Source organism: Astatotilapia calliptera, chromosome 12, assembly GCF_964374335.1.
Source record: "Astatotilapia calliptera chromosome 12, fAstCal68.1, whole genome shotgun sequence".
NCBI lineage: Eukaryota > Metazoa > Chordata > Actinopteri > Cichliformes > Cichlidae > Astatotilapia > Astatotilapia calliptera.
In genome coordinates this window covers 35,666,428-35,689,639 of record NC_137433.1, presented here as the reverse complement: position 1 = coordinate 35,689,639, position 23,212 = coordinate 35,666,428, and the positions used below count along the sequence as shown (strand labels likewise).

At 41.6% G+C, this 23,212-nt stretch overlaps 1 protein-coding gene across 1 annotated transcript; it reads left to right on the top strand.

The window, feature by feature from the left end:
• The first annotated feature begins 2,230 nt into the window (after positions 1-2,230).
• Positions 2,231-23,212, top strand: cnot6l (CCR4-NOT transcription complex, subunit 6-like). The gene is made up of 12 exons (XM_026186650.2): positions 2,231-2,396; positions 6,027-6,148; positions 6,388-6,574; positions 6,924-7,009; positions 9,573-9,662; positions 9,831-9,899; positions 10,648-10,805; positions 12,358-12,512; positions 14,045-14,196; positions 16,749-16,976; positions 17,368-17,570; positions 22,086-23,212. The coding sequence occupies exons 2-12, from the start codon at positions 6,037-6,039 to the stop codon at positions 22,305-22,307; spliced, it is 1,662 nt and encodes a 553-aa protein (XP_026042435.1). The 5' UTR covers positions 2,231-2,396; positions 6,027-6,036; the 3' UTR covers positions 22,308-23,212.

Below are 23,212 nucleotides of genomic sequence, written 5' to 3'. Positions count from 1 at the left end.
TTCCAGCATGTCATAAAGGAGAAACATCTCAGTGAATTTATTAAGGAAGAGCAAGTGGGCAGGGAAAAATAACAAATAAAAAAAATCAATCTTCCAGATTTGCAGCGGCCTTCAGTTTAATGATGCAGGATGACCTTGTGGTGAGAGAGAAAATAAAGCTTGTCGTAGTGAACTCAGGCTGCGGTTACAAAACAGAACTGTGAAATTTAGCTGTAACAAATGCAAAGAGGTTCATGCCTACATATCATTTCTATGCTTCATGAATGAAACCTCCACGAACAAAAACTGTTTAAAGTAGGATTAAAACACAGCTGCGATTCCTTTGGATCAAAGTAAGACTTCTTTAGGGGTCCCCAAAAATTCTTATATACAAAAAGATTGGCTGTATTGAGTTGAATCGCTGTCTATGGAATTCTCAGTTTAAACATCTGGAAAGTTCCCATTAGTACTGACAGGCTTATAGAGTTTTTACAGCAACATATGCTGCCGTCCCGGCAGTGTGTTTTTCAGGACAGGCCTTGCATGTTTCAGAAAGTCAGTGCTAAATCACTTACTGAGTACAACAGCATGGCGACACAGTAGAAGAGTCCCGGTGATGAACAGACCTGCCTGCAGTCCAGACCTTTCACCAGGTGACAACATTTGGAGCATCATTAAAAAAGAATATCTAACACTGTTGAGCAACTGGAAGCTATAATATTTGCATGTAAAACAAGCCATCAAATTAGAAAAAAGCGGTAAAATATGACAACACGCATCTGCTTTCCAGTGTAGGTTTCTACACAGTGAAAAGTCTCTAACCGTAGGGGAAGTGTTTTTTAGTTGTAGTACTTGATCCCTGACTTTCTGTTTTTTAAGTGATTTATTCCGGATTATGATGAAACTGTTGCAACACTCAGTGAATAATGTTTTTTGTTTTTCTCGAGTCAGTCCGATGTACAATAATGGTTTCAGTGTACATCTGATATTTTTACCCTTCACAAGAATAATTTCTGGTGTATTTATAGTGTCAGTTTTCATAAGAAACATATTTTTGACCCGTGCTGACATCTAGTGTTCAAACAGGACATGATTTTTCTGCCTGAGGATACAGTAACGTCACTGCCATGAAGTTTGATGATGCTGGTGGTCCATCATTTTCAGGGTTAAATCATTTTTTCAATTCAAGGTTCATCTCATCCTGGTGCTAATGAGGAAAAACATCTTCCTAAAGTTTACCTGCATTTAGGGTTTAAGACTTTGCACAGGTGCATTTTAAACAGCCCAGCAGCAGTGTTGCAGGTACAGTAACACTGCAGTTAATCAGACAGCAGACCAGACACTCTAACAGAGATTCAGCAGTTGCTATGCAGAATCAGTATGATGGGCTTATGGTTACCTTTTCATAGATATCAGCACATTATGGAGTAAAAGGAAATAACAGGGCAAATGAACTGGTTCTTATGTGGTGCTTTTCTGCTCAAGCACTCACACACTTTGTGCAACATGTCCCATTCACAAACATTCATGCAAACACTTTCTTTTACATTTAGGTGCTTTTCTGTCTTACATCCACACACATTCACACTCCTGAATGCATCAGGAGCAACTCGGGCTCCGTATCTTGCCCAATGATACTTTGGCATGCAGACTAGAGCAGCCAGGGATCGAACCTCGAACTAGCTCTACTTCCTGAGCCACAGCTACCCCAAAAATGTGGTTGCAAAGGAGGTATAATGAGGCAGCCAAAGAAGGAAAACTGGGAAAAGCTACGGAAGGGAGAAACGAGAGGATGATGGTTTTACAGGAAAAGAAAAGAAAATAGAAGAAGAAACAGGAGAGGATGACAGAAAGGACTGGGATACATCACGACTCAAATTCACGACACAGTGGTTAAAACAATTAATCGTTCATAGCAGGAAAACACCAAACAGGTAATTGCAATGGGAGTATTGTTGAAATGATGAAACCAGGGAACATGTTATATGTCAGAAATATGAAGGTGAGAGAAGGTAGCTGATCCAAAACCAAAAACTCAGTGTAATCAAAGTTAAAACAGATCTTATCGATTTACTGCAATGGAAATTCAGAAATGAAAGTTATCAGGTCATATTTAGTTATAAAAACTGGTTTGAAGTTATTTATTTATTTAGTTTTGTTTTTTGAGCGACATTGTGGCCTCCAGTCCCTACCAGTTGGTGGCGCTAATGCACCAAAGTTAACAAGAGGAAGAAGAGGAAGAAGAAGCCCTGGGTGGGTGCGTGGTCGGTGTGTGTGTGCGAGCACGAGCGGAAACGGCGTTTGTTGTTCTTCCCTCTGTTTCCGAGACGTTCAGGGTCTAAACGGGTTCAACAGCCGCGTCTGCATGTCGCTGCCAATTCCCGCAATAACCCGTCTTCTACCGCCCCCGAATGAAGGTAATGTCAGGTCTCACTTTGTTTCTGTGCTGCTGCCACCTTCTCCGTGCTCTCCCGGGTTTAATTTAGCACTTAAATCCGCTCGTATTCGTGCCAAGTGCTCTCCCCCGCAGTCCGCCTCGGTGGCTGCCCGGGCGGCTCGCGCCTCACAGCCGCTAGCCAAACAAATCCAGCGGCGTGCTCGGAGAGCGCTGCAGGTTTAGCCGTGTTTGGGCTTAGTGTTGGAGCTGTTTGAGTATGCGGAGCTGTGGAATATCTTGGCGTGTGCACAGCCAGAGGGCGTGTTTACCTCGCTGTCAGGTGTGACAGCTGGAGGGCTGAACTCCTCCTGAACGGGCCCGACCGTGTCACTTCTGACATTATGGCTATGTTTGGATACTCAGCTGTTGGAGCAGTTGCAATCGCTGTATTAAAAAAAATGAAATAAAATAAATAAGAACTCCTCACTCCCTGAAAGGTGTTTTTTGACATACTGTTTTGGTTGTGTGCGATAACATCTGGAGCCTAAACTATTGAAATCCCCTCCAGCTTGTGATAGAGTGACGGCTCTCTGCTGGAGCTGCAGATTCGTGCCTGTCTCCATGTGCTTGTGATATGAATCGATGCCAGCAAGCTTTATATCTGTCACTGCTCACTTGTGACCTGGTATTAGTGTGTAAACAGGTTATGTAAGTCCTTCTCCAAACTTATTCCCCTCTGCCAACCCTCACGGCAGCTGCTGCATAATAGCCCTGCGCCTTCGCCTTTTCGGCTTTGCATACTTTTCATGTTGACATACACGCTGCTCAAAAGTTATCAAGTGTTGTGCATGCATAGCTTTGCTGACTGCAGCGGAGTTTAAATAACATGCACGCTCCTGCTTCAAGCAGCGGTCAGCCAAGGTTATTAAAGCAAACTGAAACTAAACTAAGTGTGCAAAAACATTTTAGTTAACCGACACAAAAACAGAAACTGGATGAAAGTAGAATAAAACAGGGTTTATCTACACTTTTGTTTCATTTAGGCAGGGTTTTGCATTGTAATGTGGTCATATAAAATCAGCCAAAGGTCCCATCTGACCCCCTCAGAATCAGCTGCTTTTAATTGCATAGTATATTTAATGAAGCTATACAAAATGTTACCTTCACAATTTGAACATCTTACCAAGTGACAGCCCCTGGAAATTCAGGGGTGGATGGAAATTTGGCTTTATTTACTCACCAGAACTTACTAAGTGCAGGAGATACCCCGCAGGCAGATTTATTTTACACCTTTTACACCTGTCAGAGTGTCACAGTCTAAAGCCAAATTTTGTGTTATTACAACATATTTGCTTCTATAAATTTGAACATCGGGTTATGTGTTATGTCATAGTTTAATTCTGCAGTGCATAATTAAACTATGCATCACCGTAGTGATGCATAACTGCATCAGTTTCGTGTCAGTGACATAGAGGAACAGAAAAAAGGCACCCTGGATATTTGAACTTTGAAGTTTTCTGCTAATTCATTGGAGAAAACCTAAAAAAAAAAAGTGCGTTTTGTTTCAACTCTGAAGGGTCATGCCACCATGTGGGACGGGAGGCTATACTGGAAAATTATTTTGGCACAGAAGTAACCGCGGTTAGGGAAGCACCTGGTTTAGAAAATGTAAAAAGGAGACCTGTCTTATGCTTTAACCAGCCACTTATGGTAATATTTGTTTCTCCTCGCGTGAACTAAAACTGCCAGAGTCTGTAGGGAAGGGAGTTTATTGTTTGTGAGCACAGAAGCCAGATAAAGAATTTAACTCTGCAAGCAGTTTCTGTAGTGTTGTTGTGTCCGAGAAGAACCTGCAGGAGTTGTTGTTTAATTCAGTGCGAGTATTTAACTGAACTTTGAGCCATTTTAATCAAACTTTGAGATGATTCCAAAACGGAAATCTCTGTGAATCATTTTTTTTTTTTTAAGCCAAGTGGTCCATGGATACATGTGATGACATATATTAAAAACATGGGTATTTCGTAGCTTTGAAATTTAAAGAAATAAAATCTGGCATGTAAGTAAAATGAGCCAGAAACATTTGTAGGCTTCAGCTTTTAAAATGCGATGCCTTTTCCTCACGTGTATGATACTAAACTGTGGTTTGGACTGTTGTTCAAACTAAACAAGAGCCAAATGTAACATAATGGACATTTTTCTCTTTTTGTTTCTGGGATCAAGAGAAAATAAAGGGCAAAATTTCAGCCTTTATTTGTTGGAGACAGCAGGAGACCAGCGATTCAATAAATGCCTTCACAGACCTCCTTCTTTAAACTTGCCTTAAGTACTGTGTTGTGTTTTCTCTTGATTGGCATCTTGATTTGAGGCTGCAAGGTAAACCCTGGAGTAAATGTCTGATTGTTGCTCTAAATAACCGACTGCTGTCGTCCTGTTTGGTCAAAAGGGTGGAAAGCGCTTTCAGTCAGCTGCTAAAAGATCAGAAATTTGATGCTTTTATCACAAAAATGTCTCCAGCTGAGTTTAAAACCTACTGGGAGAGTTACTTCAGAGTATCAGCTCTTTGTGTCGCTGCCAGTTCTCCTCCAGGTGCACCCTCTGGTTTTGTGGTTTGGCATCGTGTTGGTCCAGACACTGTGGTATGCTACGGGTGGGAAATCATCTCTAGCAGCGACGTGCCGGTAAAAGCTTTCTGAGGCTGCTGATGGTAAACGGTTGACTGCTGCGGGTGGGGTGAATGAGAGGGAAAATATTTTGCAGAGTATTTAAGAAAAAGGTTTTAATAAACGTATAAACTGCTGTATGTGAGAAGAAGTGTGGATCTGTTTGTTTCCAGAGAACGCAGTTCCATTGCAAACAGGCGACGTTTTCCTTTAAAAGTTTTTAATCATTTGGTTTTTTAAAATATATTATTTTATCTGTTAGTCTTTCTCTATATATAGATATATCGTATAGAGTTTCTTTTATTAATGCGTACTTTTGAACTTTTGACCATAGTGGTGATGACAGCAGAGCTGACTGGTACAAGCATGTGTTTATATCACAGTGGTAGTTTCTTTTTTATTTATTATGGTGGTATCATCATCATATTTTTGCAAAATGGGCATTAATTTAAATTTACATTGGTTCATTTTGTGAGGTGCAGATATCTAATATAAAATAACTTAAATCTAAATGTTAATTTTTTTTACATTGATGTATTATTTTTTAATTACTTTATTTAAAAATACAGTTCTTATAATTGCTAAATATTATACTAATACGATATTTTGCAATTGTATAGAAGTAGAATTATTGTTAATCTTATAATTGTTTTCTTTATTTTAATTATTATCATTTTTTTATTTATCCATTTAAAACATTTTAATACTATTAAATATATTTATTAATGTAAATGCAGTTCTAATGTTTTGATTATAAATATATTCTGAGTTTTTTTTTATATATCTTTTTTTTTTTAATAATCATTATTAGTGGCAATTTTATCATCGTGTTATTGTAACTGGAGGTGGTTTTTCTTGAGTCCTTTTTAGTATTTATAAAATAATTTCTTTGAATTTGTTTTCTAAAATCAAATAATATTATTATTGTTATTCGTCGGTAGCGTTGTCCTGCTCTTTGTAGTGCAGAACGTTAAAGCACATCTCTGCCGTGTTCTTGCTGTGTCTTTCAGATTAACAGGCATGCCAAAGGAAAAATATGATCCTCCAGATCCCCGCAGATGTTACACCATCATGCCAGCCGACGAGGCGGCAAGTGGGAAGAAGTCTCACTGGTCCGAGCTCGAGATATCTGGTCAGTCTCACTCACTCCCTCTGGGCCCGCTTCCATTAAAAATAAAATGAGGCCTTGAAGCTCAGATCTAAAACTATTCCTAAAGGAAGGAAGCATTGAAAATGTTGGAAACATTTTAAATCTCAGCTCATGACAGAGCCAAAATACTGTGTTTTAATCCGCGAGAGTTAACTTTTCTCATCTCATCCACATTGTGCTTTTGTTCTTATGTTCGACTTGATGTCTGTGTTTGGATGCAGGGCGGGTGAGGAGCCTGAGCAGCTCATTGTGGACACTCACCCACCTCACGGCGCTGCACATCAATGACAATAACCTGACCCGCATCCCGCCAGACATCGCCAAGCTGCCCAACCTGGTCTACCTGAACCTGTCGTCCAATAAACTCCGCAGTCTGCCCGCCGAACTGGGCAACATGGTCTCTCTCAGGTAGGCTGTCTGCTGGTATTTCTAACTTCACTTAAGGAGACGTGCGTATTTAGCCTTGAAAACGAAGAATTCTTCAGAGTCACTGAAGGGATGGCACGTAGAGCCATCTCAAAGCAATGAAGAGAAGCGATCATGATAAACACAATGTTTAAAAACACAGGGAACATTATGAAGAGAGGGAGTGATAAAAGCATCTCGCAAACAAAAACAAAGCTGTCAAGCAGAGACTGAAGATGTGACAACAAAAGAATGTGTGGTGGACGACGCTTTGATGCCAGTAGAAATACATCAATGATGAGGAATCACCAAACTGTTAGAAAAAACACTGTTTTTGTCTCGTTTCTTGCAGGGAATTGCTTTTAAACAATAATCTTTTACGAGTTCTGCCTTACGAACTTGGAAGGCTTTTCCAGTTACAAACCCTCGGGCTAAAAGGTGAGTTTTGTTTTTCATTATTACGATTTTGGAGCAACAAAAATGAATGTCTGAAGCCCTTTTTCCATTAGTCCCTACTCAGATCGGCTCCACACATCTCTAGACGGTACCACTTAGCCTGTATTCGATTTCCATTCAATTCGAGTACCACCTAATGTTTGTGGGGTCATTATAGCAACGCAGCCAAACATCCCGTGACATCATTTGCATGCGACACGAGCGCTACAACAAAAGCGAGCGTCAAGACTCTGACTTTTTGGGGGTTTTTTGTAGCCATGTTGCTCGTTGCTGGGTTTCAATAATGTCTGTTTTGGTTTTCACGATGGAGACGCTCTCATGAGTCGTAGAGTGACGCCACTGACTACCCAATCGGTGGCATGCGATCTCTTGACGTCGCATTTTGGATTACCTGGGATCTCTTGGAACCCCAGTTGAGTAGGTGCTAAAAGGTACCAGGTACCATCACCTAATGAAAAACCGCGACCTGACTCACCCGAGTAGGTACTAATGGAAAAGCGATATAAGAGTACTGAATCACTGCTGCTTACCAAAAAAACCTGAGAATTTCTCCAGTAATGGTAGCTGTTGAATAGAGTGCGCAGACAGTTTTTTTTCCTTCGTATAAACGTTTTTGGCTTCTCTCAAAGAGTTTCAATGAGAGCTAAAAGTGTTGTTCATTTACTCAAGCACATTTAATGGTCACAAATAGCCATCAAACGCATAGACTCCAATAAGCTGACACAGATTAATTGCTTTTACTGTGTATTTATATATTTAGTCCCTCCCCCCAAAGGCCAATTGTAAGGTAGGAAGAAAGAACAAAACAAAAAGCAAAAAAAACAAACCCAAAACTGATTCATTTGATCGAAGACCACTTCAGCAACAACAACTCACGACAGGTATGGCAGGGAGTTCAGCACTTAACCAACTACAAACCTTGCAATACCACGTTGACTGAGGGTAACGCGGCGCTTGCGGAGGAGCTGAACCACGTCTTTGCACATTTTGAGGTGAAGGGACCAGAGGCGGCAGCAGCAAAAGCATCGGACAGCAGCAGCAGCCCAAGCCTCATGGTGCAGGAATATGAGGTGAGGCGCACACGGAGGGCAGTGAACCCCAGGAAGGCCGCCGGACCAGATGGGGTAACCGCAAGGGTCCTAAAAGAGTGTGCAGACCAGCTGGCTGGGGTCTTCACCAAGATCTTCAACACTTCACTGTCCCAGTCCTGCATCCCGCCGTGCCTAAAGTCGGCCACAATTGCCCCACTGCCAAAGCGTACTAACATTAGCAGCCTCAACGACTACCGACCAGTTGCTCTAACACCTGTTATAATGAAGTGCTTTGAGAAACTGGTCCGACGTCACATCATGTCCTGCTTGCCACCCACACTCGACCCGCTCCAGTTCGCATACAGAGCTAATAGATCAACTGAAGATGCCATTGCTACAACGCTCCACACCACCATCTCTCACCTGGAAGTGCAGGGCCGTTACACCAGACTGCTCTTTGTTGACTTTAGCTCTGCTTTCAATACGATACTCCCGGACAGACTAATAGATAAACTGCTGGAAATCGGACTTCCTTCTACCACCTGCCGCTGGATCAGAGACTTCATCTCAGGGGGAGATGAGACGGCATACAGAGCTGAAGTTCAGAGGCTGTCAGATTGGTGTGTAGATAACAACCTGGACCTCAATACCACCAAGACACAAGAACTGGTAGTTGACTTCAGAAGGAGGAAGTCTGAGCTGCAGCCTGTCAGCATCAACGGGGAGTGTGTGGAAAGGGTCTCCAGTTTCAAGTTTCTGGGTGTGCACATAGACACAGACCTCCAATGGAGCTCTAACACCTCTGCGGTCTTAAAGAAGGCCCAACAGCGTCTCCACTTTCTGAGAATCCTCAGAAAAATGGACCTGAAGAAGGAGCTGCTGACCGTCTTCTACCGCTGCTCCATTGAAAGTGTGCTGACATATTGCATCGGTGTGTGGTTCTCCAGCTGCACCACAGCACACAGAAAGACACTCCAGAGGGTCATCAACATGGCCCAAAAAATCATTGGACATCCTCTTCCCTCCCTGAAGGACCTGTACAGCACTCGCTGTCTCAAGAGGGCACGCAGCATCCTACGGGACTGCACACACCCAGGACACCGGGTGTTTAAGCTGCTGCCGTCTGGCAGGAGGTTCAGGCTGCTGAGGTCCCGAACAAATAGACTCAAGGACAGCTTTTACAACAGGGCAACAGCCCTGATCAATGTAAATAGCTGACCTGACTGGCTACCGCCCTGGACTTTTTTGGGGGGGAGGTAACAACGATAAAAACAGTAACAATAATAATATTTATATTTATAACAAGATGCAATAATAACAGTGTGCAATTCAAATACACTTATTCTTCTTTTTTATTACTAAGTTAATATACTGTGTTGCGTTGTCATGTGTCGTGTCGTGTTGTGTTATATGTAGTGCCGACGTAGGACAGTTTTCCAATTTCATTGTACTACTGTACTATGTATGACTGTGCAATGACAATAACGAGTTATCTTATCTTATCGTATTTGCAGGAAATCCTTTGTCCCAAGACATCCTCAATTTGTACCAGGAGCCAGATGGAACCAGAAAGCTTTTGAACTACATGCTCGACAATCTAGCAGGTAAACGGCTCTGCAACGCATGACCTCACCCCTCATCTGTTTATCAGAACTCATGCATATTTTATCAAACAGTTTTTTGTAGACCTCAGCGCTGCAGGTATATCATAGCAGGTAAACCACTGTGTCTGTCACGCACAAATGAGCGCTAATCCCGGCCTGTTTTTCCAGTGCACCCAGAGCAGCTCCCCCAAAGACCTTGGATCACTCTGAAAGAGCGAGACCAAATGATCCCCACCGGTAAGTTTCCTTCATATAGTAACGTGGCACTGGGAGTGAGTCGTTTATGAGCTGATGGCTTCTTATGCTCTTTAGGTTATCCGTAAAGCCCAGCATTACCCAGCATGCCGTGTTATAGTACTATTATGTACGTCTGAAAATCTGGATAAGCCACTGTGGGTATTTTCTATAATCACTCTTATGGCTGCAGTAAAAATTGATATCATGCATAAAATAAAAACTTGCATACTGTCCAGCAGCATTTTTATAGCATTAAATAGCACCTTTACAGCCTGGGATGAAAAACAGATGTACCTGGAGAAGATTTCTTTTTTTTAATAACTTCCCCATTTGGATTCTGGTAAGGCTTAACGTTAGCTTTATGGCTGTGTTGATTGACAGAAAAAGCTTCAACTGAAACTGGCTCATAAATTTGAAACTGAGATAAACATTCAGATTTCTTAAAGTTAGCATTAGCAAAGTCCATTGATGACCCGTTCTGAGCTATTTGTAGAGCTGTTTCTTATATTTTGTAAACTTTGTAATATGTTGTGTTATTTAATTTAGTTCAGTCTGTTACTGTTATTGTCTTGGAGCAACTGTAACCACATGATTTCCTTAGGGATTAATAAAGTATTCTGACTCTGAGTTTGGGGAATAATTATTCAGGCTGTTCGTGGTAAACTACATTCATAACTGTCAGATGTGTCGTGTGTCTTTTCTCAGATGATTCAGTAATTTAGCAAACTTTACTTCTGTCTCCCTGTAGCTGTGTTCACGGTTATGTGCTACAACGTGCTGTGCGACAAGTATGCCACGCGACAGCTGTATGGTTACTGTCCATCCTGGGCCTTAAACTGGGAGTACAGGAAGAAGGGAATCATGGAGGAAATCACCAGCGGTGATGCTGACATCATCAGCCTACAGGTAAAGCTAGACCACCTTGTAAGATACTTTAAATCTTCCTCACTAACTGTTTTGCGGCATATTACTAGTATTTGTGGTGGAGCCATAGTGTACCTTACACAAAGAGATTTTTTAATAATTTGGATATCTTTCCACTCAGATGGTTATCTGGTTACATCAGTATTGGGGTTGTCTATGTGTATATCCAGACACAGTGCTGTGGATTGAGGTGAACTAGGCTACATCTTCCCAGCACCTCTTAGCCTCATGCACTAGGGCAGGGATCGGACTGCTCTCCAGTGCATAAGGCATTGGACCCATTTTTGCAGTTAAAGAAATGCTTTCGAAATCTGAACAAAAACAATAAAGATGAACTAAAATGAGCCTGCTTTTGTCTGGCTGTGTTTTTTCTAACATTTTTAATTGGCGCCATTGCCTTCTGTAGCCATCTGTCCGTCCCCTGAGGTGATTCCCCCACAATCGTGTCAACAAAGGTTGTTATTATTCTTCGGACTATTCTCCGCTCTAATCATTAGACTGTGTGCAGAGCTGCTGTAAACTGCTTGGATCAATCCACAGTATCCAGCGTTCACCTGTCAGCACAACCGAGCCATTGTGTATTGAAGATAAAGAGGTAGATGTTACTGATTAATCCTGCCCATACAAAGCTGGCTTTATTTTCCACTGAGTGGAAACTTCCCTGAGAAGTGCTGTATATTACCAACTAGTCCATCTGTGTAACAGCTAACCTGCAGGACATGCAGAAGAGAAACAAAACACTATTTATCATCAGACCCTGACAAAGCTGCATATTAATAAAATGATACAGTGACTGTGCCACATGCATACCGATAATTTCTAGATTTTGGCAGCCGTTTCAATCTTGTATGGATCTGAGAGACGTGAGGAACAGGATGGAGCTAAAACTCATGCACTGCACACAGAGCTCTGAGCCATCCACCTGCACCATTTAATCATTATGATGCACTCCCCTTTCATTCATCAAACATGGCAAATTTTGCCTTCTTAAATCATGTTTCTGTGATTTAATTATCCTTTCAAAGTTTTTTCCTCCGACAAAGCCACAGCAAAAATACCAGCGTTCATCTCTTTAGTAAATCATGACGGCTTTGACTGCTCGTTTTGACTTCACTGGCGTTTTTGAGTGAAGTACACTTACAGTCATGAGTGAAAATCAAGGAATCAGAATGTTCATCCTTAGTTTTTAACCCCACAACCGTGAAAAGTTGATGGGGTGTCGTCATCACCGGGCAGGTTGCGTGGACACCCCAAAGTTGTGAATGTGATAATTCAGAGCTTGTATCTACTCGGAGACTGAGGGGCCACACTGGTAGCCACAAGTAATTGTATTTACTTAGATCTTAAAAGCACTGATGTGTATCTTTAAATAGTACAAGAACCCTGGTTATGACTTTGAGCCCTTCCTTATCCAGTTTACAAGGTTTCCTCAGCGGTGTTCACTTCACCTGTCAGTGTTTTAATGTTGTGTGCGTTCCCTGTATATCTCATCTGCTCCTTTACGTGACTTTTCTTACCTTGTGTGTTTTTGCAGGAGGTGGAGACGGAGCAGTACTACATGTTGTTTCTGGAAACACTAAAGGAGCGCGGCTATGACGGCTACTTCTGTCCAAAATCTCGTGCCAAACTGGTTTCAGAACAGGAGAGGAAACATGTGGACGGCTGTGCCGTGTTCTTCAAGACTGAGAAGTGGGTTTAAGAGCTTTATTTTATACACGTTACTAGGGATGGGTATCGTTTAGGTTTTATCCGATACCAGTACCAAACCGGTACTTTTGAAACGGTGCTGGTGCTTAAACGGTGCTCGAACCGGTGCTTAAAGAATGAAGAACACAAAATTGGTCCAAAAACCTCTCATGTTCAGCTGGTTTTTGTTTTTTGTTTTTTTGTAGAAAGATAACAATGTTAGCCTTTTCTGCAGCTATAGAGGATTTATGGCATCACTCTTGGCTGGAAGCAGTGCTTAAACAATGGAAAAAAACACAAACTTTGTCCAAAAACCTCTCATGTTTAGCTGTTTTCCACTTTTTCTTTGGTCATTTTAGCCTTTTTGGCCAGGGTGAAGGGAGCATCTGCCATCAAACAAGAAGACAGCCGCATGTAACTACGACCTAGTTCACCTCACATGCATTAATGTAATAACGTGGTTAGCCTACTCAACGTAAATTACACACGAACAACATTAAGCTACTCGCGCAGAGAAGAACGGCTGCTGCTGCATCATCATCCGTCATCATTTCTGCTACACTGGCAGGGCTAGGGGCCAGGACTCTGCTCTTCGGGTTTTTGGGGGATGTTGCTAACTCCGGGTCCGATAACAGGCACCACACCCGCAGTAGATGTGCTCGGTGTGAGGTCTCGCAGCAAGCTATCAAATACGGAGCGCTACGCATCACCAGATGTTTCATCAGATTCGAGGAGTTACCTCCTTTGCACAGTATCACATTAAAGCACTTGTTGCAGGCTGCTGAGTTTGCCTCTTTTGCTGTGAAGTACAGCCAGACTTTTGACCGCTTCCTCTTGGAGTTTTTAATCTGTAGCTCTGCTCTAAAAGAACGTACGTACCTGGACCCGCCTACTATCCTCGGAAACGTAAAATGATTGGCTAGAATCTAAAGTGTATCACAGCTCAGGAAAAAATAAAGCACCGAAATGTGCGCTGCTTTTCGGTCTGGTTACTACCGTTTATGTCAGGATACCGGTACCCATCCCTACACGTTATAAAACATGCCTTTATGTTGGCCGTGATGATTTGAAACTGTGTGAACACATTTGATGAAAAGTTTTTCTACATAAAGAAAAAAATTTCCTCTTATTAAAATCTAAGCTCAAGTTGTTTTTTGGGGTTTTGTTTTTGTTTTGTTTTTTCCAGTTTCAGCTATAAAATGTATTTTATTATTATAATTATATTATTACTATAAATATGTCATTTTTGGGTAATCTTTGCCATAGATGGAGCTCAGCTCGCTGTGTTTTATGATGTATGATTTTTCATGTGATCTATTTAGAAATGGTCACAAACAACAGGGAGACTGCATCACAGACTCATCGCAGCCTGTTTGCATTTACTTTCCTTTGTAGTCGCCCAGCCTGGTTCTCTCTGAGCCAGGAAAAATGAAGGACGAGGAGCAGATTTAAAGGAGGAAAAACTTTTCATATGGAACTAGTGCATTTTCAAAGCCCTCATGGACATTTCTGCTGCTTGTTTGATTCTCTCACAGGTTCACTTTGATCCAGAAACACACTGTGGAGTTCAATCAGGTAGCCATGGCTAACTCTGAGGGTTCAGAGGTCATGCTGAACAGAGTGATGACCAAAGACAACATCGGGGTGGCCGTGCTGCTCGAGGTCAATAAGGACATGTTCTCCGGGGGTAAGAAAGGACTTTCATTTTGTAATTTAGCAGTTTAGGTAATTCCAAGTTGTTTTCTCCTGACCCAAAAATGCCTTCAGCTCTGTTATATTATCAAATTATCTATGACAACATAACCATGCATGTGAAACTGACTCGCCTGCCTCTGTAACTTGGAAATTTAGAAGGTTATAAAACCAGCGTTATTACTTACATGTGATATATGCACACAGCTCAGTAGTTACAGAGCAAGATTTTTTTTTTTTTTAAATCTGATGGTTTTCAGCTTGAAAATTGTGATCTACAATTATTTTTGCCCAAAATATTAAACAGTAAAACTGCAGTAATGTATTTTCCCACAAGGTGTCACAATTGGGTTTTAATCAGAGGCTTCAGGGTGCTTTACAAAGAGAGTTAAGAAGTTACAACGAAGGCTGGAAATGGAAAGAGAGAAAGAAAAGATGTAATGTTTAAAAGACAAGTAAACCGAACAGAATATACGCTGTTAAAAAATTAATTAAGGTACACTCGATTATCACAGTGTAACACAAAGCGAGCCTCCACGCCACTCTCATGGAGTCTGTTCCTGACAGTTTGTCAGAAACTTGCCCGCTGGAGGTCACCGTGTAGGGCGCTGGCAGTGCTCCTCCCGTATCTACCTGCACACAGATACAGGTCCTGCTGTTGGGTCCGGGCCGTCGTACGGAAAATGCGTTTTAGTGTAGTTGTGTCCACGGAGATTGTGTGTTTGAAGGTGTTTTGCCTCACTGTGGCTGATGATGCTCACATAATATCAGTGCTTTAAAGCTTATATGTATTTAATTAGTTAGTTAACTTACTAAGGTTTGCAGCGAGAGACAGGCACAGGCCATTTGCACTCCCAGCGAGCTACAGTAAAACTGTTTGTGGTCGTTCCCTGTCTGGTTTACTGATGCTCACTATATCGCACTCTTCCTTTTTAAATATTTTACTCTGTCAGCGCTTTTAAGTTTCTGAAGTTGCCTCATAGTTCTGTGGTTTACTGCATCTGAAATAAGACCACGATGAGGATTTGTTCAGGGGACTTTTACATCCTATTTATTTTATTTTTAGTTTATTTTTTTTTCATGTGTCAGTGAAAGTGATGTACTATTTTGCTTACATAGCGTCTGTTTTTTTCCCCAGTATAATTTTGTGGAACTATAAATGTCTGTACAGTAAAAGTGTGTAGAATTGTGTAATTCATATATTTTAAAGTCTTATTCTCAAAATAAGTGAAGAAAAAACCACAACTCAGATTTAGAATCATTGTCAGTTGATTTCTTTCCTCATGTACTTTTTATATGCATCTTTCACGGCTTTATTCATAGAACTTTTTGTTCGTAAAAGCATAAATAAAATTCGTTGATCATATGTGAAAACTATATGTGGAAATTAAAAGTTGTTTTTGTGTCGGGCTGTAAAATGCTGATTTCTGCTTTTAAGTTTCTGTTAAGTTGCTGCTTATTCAAGCGGCCACAACAGGAGCTGCAGCTTCTCGGCTTGTCTGCCGTTGTTTCTGGAAGTTGCTGCTTGTGGAAAAAATTTCCTTTCAGGGCTTCTTTATGAAGACTTTTAGGATGTCACATGATCGAGTACAAATGGTGACAACGTTTTTTTTTTTTTTTAAACTTTAAGGGAATCAAGTATTTTTCATTAAGTTTGTATTGGTCTTTAATTACATTTCAGTGAACTAGGGCTGTTCATATAACGATATATATCGGATGATGATATAAAAACGTCTATCGTTTCATTTTACACTATCGTTTGTTTCGTGGTGTCGCAAAATAAACTGTTTACAGCAATATTTTTTTCATGGTTTTGATGGTCACTGTAGTGGCTATATTAATTTATTAAAGTTCTCTCTTTCTATTTAATATAACCACACTACAGACGGACAAGCGCCTGTTTTTATGCGTTGTGGTTAGCAAAAACTACAGTAACAGCATCGCGTGTCCGCTTGTTTATGTTCCACATAAACCTTTCACAATAAAGCTCAACATCCTATTGAGACTTTTCAAAATAAACTGAATCACGTGAAAGAGCAGATTATTTACGGATGAGAAGTAAAAAAGAGCCGCCAGCCGGTGCTAAAAAATAAACCTTAGACTCAAACGTTAGAACAGGCTTTTCCCCGCAGCACGCCGTGTAACAAATACTCACAAAGAAAACGGCGGCTGTTACAACTTGTGTCTAAAAATGTATCGTTTCATGCATCGGTTAAAACACTCGACCCGAGATTCACAGATTTTACAGAAAATGTTACATTTTTGTGATTTATATCGTTATCGGGCGATAGAATTCTTATATCGGGATATGAGAATTTGGTCATATCGCACAGCCCTACAGTGAACTATAGTTTATATAAATGTATGTGAACCTGTTGGGGAGTGAATTTGAACTTTTAATAGAAGTAAAAGGACGTGAATTAAAAAGAGCATGAGAAGATTGTTTTTTACATTTGATCTTTTTTTAATAATGTGTAAATCAAAATTTTAATTAAAGGAATTTTAATTAAAGCCCTACTTGAATTTTTTTTTTTTTTTTTTTTTAAGGCATGAAGCCGCCTCAGGAGAGGCAGCTCATCCTGGTAGCCAACGCCCACATGCACTGGGACCCCGAGTACTCGGACGTCAAGTTGATCCAAACCATGATGTTCCTGTCAGAGTTAAAGAGCATTGCTGAGAGGGCCTCGGGCTCTGTGGCAACGGGATCGCCGACCTCTGACCCGTCCTCAATCCCCATCGTCCTGTGCGCTGACCTCAACTCGCTGCCTGACTCCGGTAGGGCTCTGTCACTTATCAGGAACCAGGGTCGTTCCATATAAATCAACCAAACCTGATTAAAGTTCCCACCTGATACATTCTGGACACCTGATAACTTGACACAATTAATACATAACAAAGAAAAATAGATTTAGCTTGATTAAAATGACCTATCCATGTTAAAAAATGTGAACCTTCGTTATTTTATTTTATTATCTAGTTTTTTCTTTGTTTTTACCGGCAATGGGAAAGTGTCTGTATATTCGTTTGTTGCCAGCGTGGTTTCCATCATCAGTTTCCCTTTAAAGCCACGAATGATGTCATGAGTTTCTTTTCCTTAATTAAAGGATTTAATAATTAAATAAAGTTCTGATTAATATCTCGCTAATGTTCCTGCTCTTTGATGCAGGTGTGGTGGAGTATCTGAGCGACGGAGGAGTGGCCGAGAACCACAAGGACTTTAAGGAGCTACGCTACAGCGAATGTCTGACCAACTTCAACTGCAACGGCAAGAACGGAAACTCGGATGGAAGCATCACACACAGCTTCCAGCTCAAGAGCGCCTACGACAGCAATCTGATGCCTTACACCAACTACACATATGACTTCAAGGTAAAACAAAAACACAAATAAACTCGTTTCCATTTGAAGCCGTAACAGTAATTTATATAGTGCCCAAAATGTCAAAAGTCAAGCTGAGCGAGACCCCCAAACGTCCTCTGTGGAAGGAAAAAACCTTCAAGAAGCAGACTCAGAGAGGGCGTAGAGCAGGGTCGGGAATTTCTGGTCCTGCAAATGTGTCTGACTGAAAAGTTAGAGGGGGAGTTGTTTTCACCCACCCGAAACGTTCCCTGTTCCCTGCCCCACGTTTCAGGACGCCAAGATTCATTCTGTGTTTGTGTGATAACTTGGTCAAAGAGTGCAGTGAGTCACATTGGCTCTAATCAGCTTCTGTGAGAGGACACAGATGTCCCGCTGCAGATGTTCTTTCCCCTTTTACTACTGAGTGATCTGACAGCTCACCTTATCCTGGTTTGAGTAAAGCAACTGAGCTTGACGAGTTCACTGTTGTAGGTCTGCGGAAGTTGGTTGGTGGGTCGTGCCCGATTTTTGTGAGTCAGCTTATGTGTTTCTGTAAGTGAAGTGAGACAGAGTGAGCTCACTTAGAGAGAAGCTACCCAACTTATGAAAAAAATGCTTACCAGTTACTTTCTTTTTTAAATGTAAAGGTTTACATTACTGGATCATATTTATCATGAAATGTGAGTCACTCTGCCAGCTAGTCTTGTTTCTGCATGTTAAGCAAGCCAGGGTTAGGTAATGATTGTGTCTTTATTCTTGAGAAAGCCTTTCCAAAGCAGCAATTATTCATGGTGGGGACCTCACGCATCTGAACCAGAGAGACCCCATCGGAGAGGAAGCTGCTACCAAGAAATAGTGGTCATTGCATCAGTTTCTCATTAATCCACATGAGCTTGATTGTCACGCATGATTTCCGGTTAACAGTACAAACTTTAGATGGAAGAAGCAGGAAGAAGCATGAGTGTATCGGTGAGTGTGTGAATGGCAGCTTGTGCTTATACTGTGCAAATAGCTACAGTGCTGTGTCTGACTGCTACTGTTAACTGTTGAAGATCTGGGTCTGGGTATGTTTGCTACTAGTTTAGTGCTAGCATACTGTTTTTAGAGCCGCCGTGTACAGACATTAGTTTTTGTCCTGACTTTATCATCTTGCTCTAGTAATAATAATGCTCATATTTTCACTAACATCCACTATTTTCCTCCTCGCTACACAAAAACTGATGTGTGCAGGAATTAAAAGGCACAAATGAGGTTTTTTTGTTTTTTTGTTTTTTGTTGTTGTTTTTTTTTGTCCGCCTGTGCGTCTCACAGATAATTGAAGAATTTGTCTGACATCTGTAACAACAAATTTCTCACGTGTGGGACTAATAAAGCTTATCCTATCTTTGGGGCATGTTATAACAGGCGCTGGTGTGGAGTAATATCACGTTACAAATTGCAGTATAGCCTACGCATCCTGTTGTCACCATCTTAATTTGTATCTGTTTTGAACTTTCAAACTTTCACTGTGCTGTAAGCGTCTTTATCATGTAAAACACGTCGATGGTCTGTGGTTTTGAGGAGACCCTCGCTGCACTCAGATGCTGACAGTTTTTAAGCGTGTCACCTCGCAGCGCGGACTTTCCAAAGGAAGAAATAAAGTAAGAGAGAGGAATAAAATTAGTCTCCATGTACACTGGGACGGATGCTGATGCGCAAAGCTCGTTTTCATCCTTGAGGTGTCACTTGATTTTATCAAAAACCACCGCCATGGCTCATTTTGGTGCTTTGTGACCTTTGCGGTTTCAGGCATTATGAAGCTGTCACACTAATACCATAACCCTGTGAGTCAGGGAACAGATGGCCATGTTTCCCTAAACCTAAACAAGAAATGTTTAGTCCCTAAACTTAACCGAGTGCTTTTTCCCAGCTAATAAACTGGCAAATCATGCCTCCGCTACTCCTCCAGCCTCATAATGAGTACTTTGCATGTTTCCAGAGATGGACCGTTACCCTTCATTGGTTGATCGCTGTAGCCGTCGCATCGACAGGGTGTCATCAAGACAAAAGGGCTGCATATGAAAACATGATATTCCTAGTCGTCTCTGCCACGTTAAAATACAGAAAATCACTACCTGCTATATTTATTGTGGATAATGTCGCTGTTTCAGGTGCAGGTTCAGTCGGGTAGATGAACGCGTTACAGCGACAAATTTAACGTCAACGATGAATTCTGTCAAATTGGTTTTTTGTACTGAGGTTTTTTTGTTACTGCCTCCGTTAAATTTGGTGCTGGGAACTCTGTATCACTGAGTGAATTACACAGACTTATAGGTGGGCATTAAGTTCAACCGAGAAAAAAAAATACTGTTGCTGTGTGTTTCACTTTTGTATATCTGAGTTTTGCAGTGGGAGCTGTCAGCGGGAACGGAAAACTTTGAACATCGCGGCCTGTGAGCCGTGATTTTTACCCTTCAGCGCGCTCCGCAGCAAAAACTCGTATTCGCTTTATTTCGTGCGAAGCTGCCTCGCGGTTTTGATTTGTCACATCATTTCAGCTTCGGTTTCTAATGAGTCATCGAGCCAGACAGTTCACAATCAAATTCTTTTCTTCTTTTTTTTCTGCTCTCTTTTTCTTGTCTCACAAATGGTTAATTTATTCAGTATTGGGGCGTCAGTTATTTAACAGTTATTTATTACCTTATTTTTTTTAATATATGTATATATATGTATGCTTGCATGCATGCACAGACTTTCCAGTGAGTTCTCTGTTGGGGAATTTAAGCCCAGATTGGTGGGTGTTTTTGACTGTAATCGTCACATGAGCAATGTTTAGTCCCTCCAGCCTCCACACGGGGATGTCTGAGGTTACAAGTGGGGGCGAGACCTAGGCAGCCAGTGACGGGGAGACCCACAGGGAGCTAAAGCTCACAGTGATACCTCTGAGACGAGGCATCTACGGCCAGCCATTAATAAACCTTCCACAGACTCAACTTTTTTTAATGTAGCTCTTCAGACAGTGCAGACGAGCCATTCTCACTAACCCTGCGTCTGTAAGACTCATCTACTTGTTTACAATTTTAGTCTCTGCCCACTGGCGATATCACTGGCTGAATCCCACGGAGTCACTAACAACACTTTCGGTGATTAATGTTTATACTAATAACGAGCTTGACTCATTGCTGCTTCTCTTAGCGTTGATTACTCATCTGAGGAGCTAATGTGTTCATGCAAAAAAAATAGATTCATTAGAAACTAAATTAGAAACTGGAGCTCTACATCAAACAGGGATTTTCTATAAACACTCATAAAAGAAGCAAAAAACAAAACCAGCTCCTTCTCATTGTGAAATAAAATGACACAAAAATGTAATAAACAGATTAAAAACAACACAATATCAATTAACACTTAAGTTTGGACATCTCAGCACAGCATCAACAAGAACATTACTAGTCACGACACTCGCACTCGTCCACTCGTGGAAGTTTGAGCAACAACCTGAATTATTTTATGCAACCTGTTAAGTGGGAGGCTCAGAGGTAAAGATTTGTATCATCGAGGGGAACCTGCCACGTTGCACTCCAGTGCTAAATGATGTTTACTCTGAAAAGCAAAGAAAAACTAGATTAGGCTTTACGTCATGAAGTGATTGGTTAAACTGCAGGTAATAAGAACAAGTAACCAAAAGTCACCCAAAGGGCCTCTCTGTGATTCAGTGAAAAGGGTGGTGTCATTAAAGAAGAAACACAACAGCCAATCGGTGATGAGGAAAAGAGGACAGGAAGTGATGTGTGGAAAAGTGAGGAAAGGGGTAAATAAAATAGACCAACTGGACCTTTTTAAACATTTTCCGCAGTTGTTAGAAAGAGCTCGGGCTTTCTGTACGAGTCTCGGCAGATTCAAATGTTTTACGGACGAATGACAAACAGCAGATTTTTCTCCTTTCTTTGATTTGTGCGTCATTGTCTCCTCCCCTCGCTGTGGCCACGTGTCTTTTATATACTGATGGTAAAAACGCTCCCTGTGCATTCTCACTGATATTTCCTCCTGCATCCTCCTCTCTCCTCTCCATTCCTGTTGCATTATGCAAGGTGTGCTGAGGTCACAGACAGATGGATGGCACACATTAGAGAAACAAGAAAAGCTTTCTTCCTCGCCTCCTCTGCTTGTAGGAGGCGATCGTGGCTCAAGAGTTGGGAGTTCGCCTTGTAATTGGAAGGTTGCCGGTTCGAGCCCCAGCTTGGACAGTCATTTCACCCGTGCTGGTGGTGGTCAGAGGGCCTCGCCTCTGTCAGTGCGCCCCAGGGTGGCTGTGGCTACAGTGTAGCTGCCATCACCAGTGTGTGAATGGGTGGATGACTGGATGTGTAAAGCGCTTTGGGGTCCTTAGGGACTAGTAAAGCGCTATACAGACCATTTGTAACTTTGGTGCGAGACACCAAAACACGAGAAATTGAGGATGTGCTGCCATGGAAATGGGGAAGCAGTGGATCATTAAATTGGTTGGTGTTGTTTTAAGTGACTCCCACACAGAGTTAACATCAGGTGGTGTTTGTGTGTCTGCAGGGTGTGATCGACTACATCTTCTTCTCCAAGACCCACATGAGCGTCCTGGGCATGCTCGGACCGCTCGACAGCCAGTGGCTCATAGACAACAACATCACGGGCTGCCCCCACCCGCACATCCCCTCGGACCACTTCTCCCTGCTGGCCCAGCTGGAGCTGCACCCTCCCCTGCCCCACCCGCTCAACCCCCTCAACGGGCTGCACCTGCCGGTCCACAGGTAGTGCACCCTGAGAATGAGAGAGAGCGCCCCGCCTACCCCTTTTTACCTCACCTTTTAAACACTGTCCCACCTCCTCCCTCCAGCTTTATACAGGACCCTGTACAGTTCACGTTAAACTCGGACACCATCTGACCGCCTCTAACCCCAAAAGGAGTGAAGTATTTGCCCCGGGTGTTGCTCCTTTTTATGTTTTTGCACACTGTATATTTTTTTTCTTTTCTCCCCTTGAAAAGGCTTGATACCAAATGTTGGGCTTGGGATGAAGTATTTCCCAACGTCTGTTTTGTTGTTTTGTTTTTGTTTTTTTTGATTAGTTGTAATCATGGCCGCTTAAAGATTCTACAATAACAAACTAATACAAACGACTGTTTAAGGTAAAGCTGCTACACAAACGTAAGCATCATTTCACACAGCTGTGAAATTTTTAGAGTACAGACACGTGATCGTATTAATGCTGCACAGTTTATAGAGCTGAAAGCTGCTTTCACTCCCAGATTAACTGACAGGTATTTAATTGAACGGGGGGAGGTCAACACTACAAAAAGAAAAACCTCAACCTTTTGAATGTTATAGGAGAATGTAGAAGGATTGTTTCTGTTGGTAATTGTTTTGCAAAAAGGTCCTTATTTGAGTTTCAAAAAACTAATTTGATAATAAGCGGGGAAATGGGTGCAAATTTTTAAGGATAAAATGTGCAAGCTGGGTGTTTTTTAAAAGTAATGCTATTTAGCATGGAGGTATGCGTCATCCTGGATCCATGTTTAGAATTAGGCCCATGTCACTCAGCATTGTATGAATTTCTTTCACTTTACCTCGGTGCGGTACGTCTTTTATAAAAGTGTTTTCTTTTTGCAAAGGCTTTTGTTCTCTGCAGCTCTGAAGTAATAAAACAATCAGTTGTTCGAA

What these genes read in the sequence shown, in the direction of transcription:
- cnot6l (XM_026186650.2), top strand. Translation starts at nt 6,037, where the DNA reads ATGCCAAAGGAAAAATATGATCCTCCAGATCCCCGCAGATGTTACACC. An exon ending in GGCAACATGGTCTCTCTCAG is followed by an intron (nt 6,575 to 6,923) that starts GTAGGCTGTCTG and finishes CGTTTCTTGCAG; the next exon opens with GGAATTGCTTTTAAACAATA. An exon ending in ACTACACATATGACTTCAAG is followed by an intron (nt 17,571 to 22,085) that starts GTAAAACAAAAA and finishes GTGTGTCTGCAG; the next exon opens with GGTGTGATCGACTACATCTT.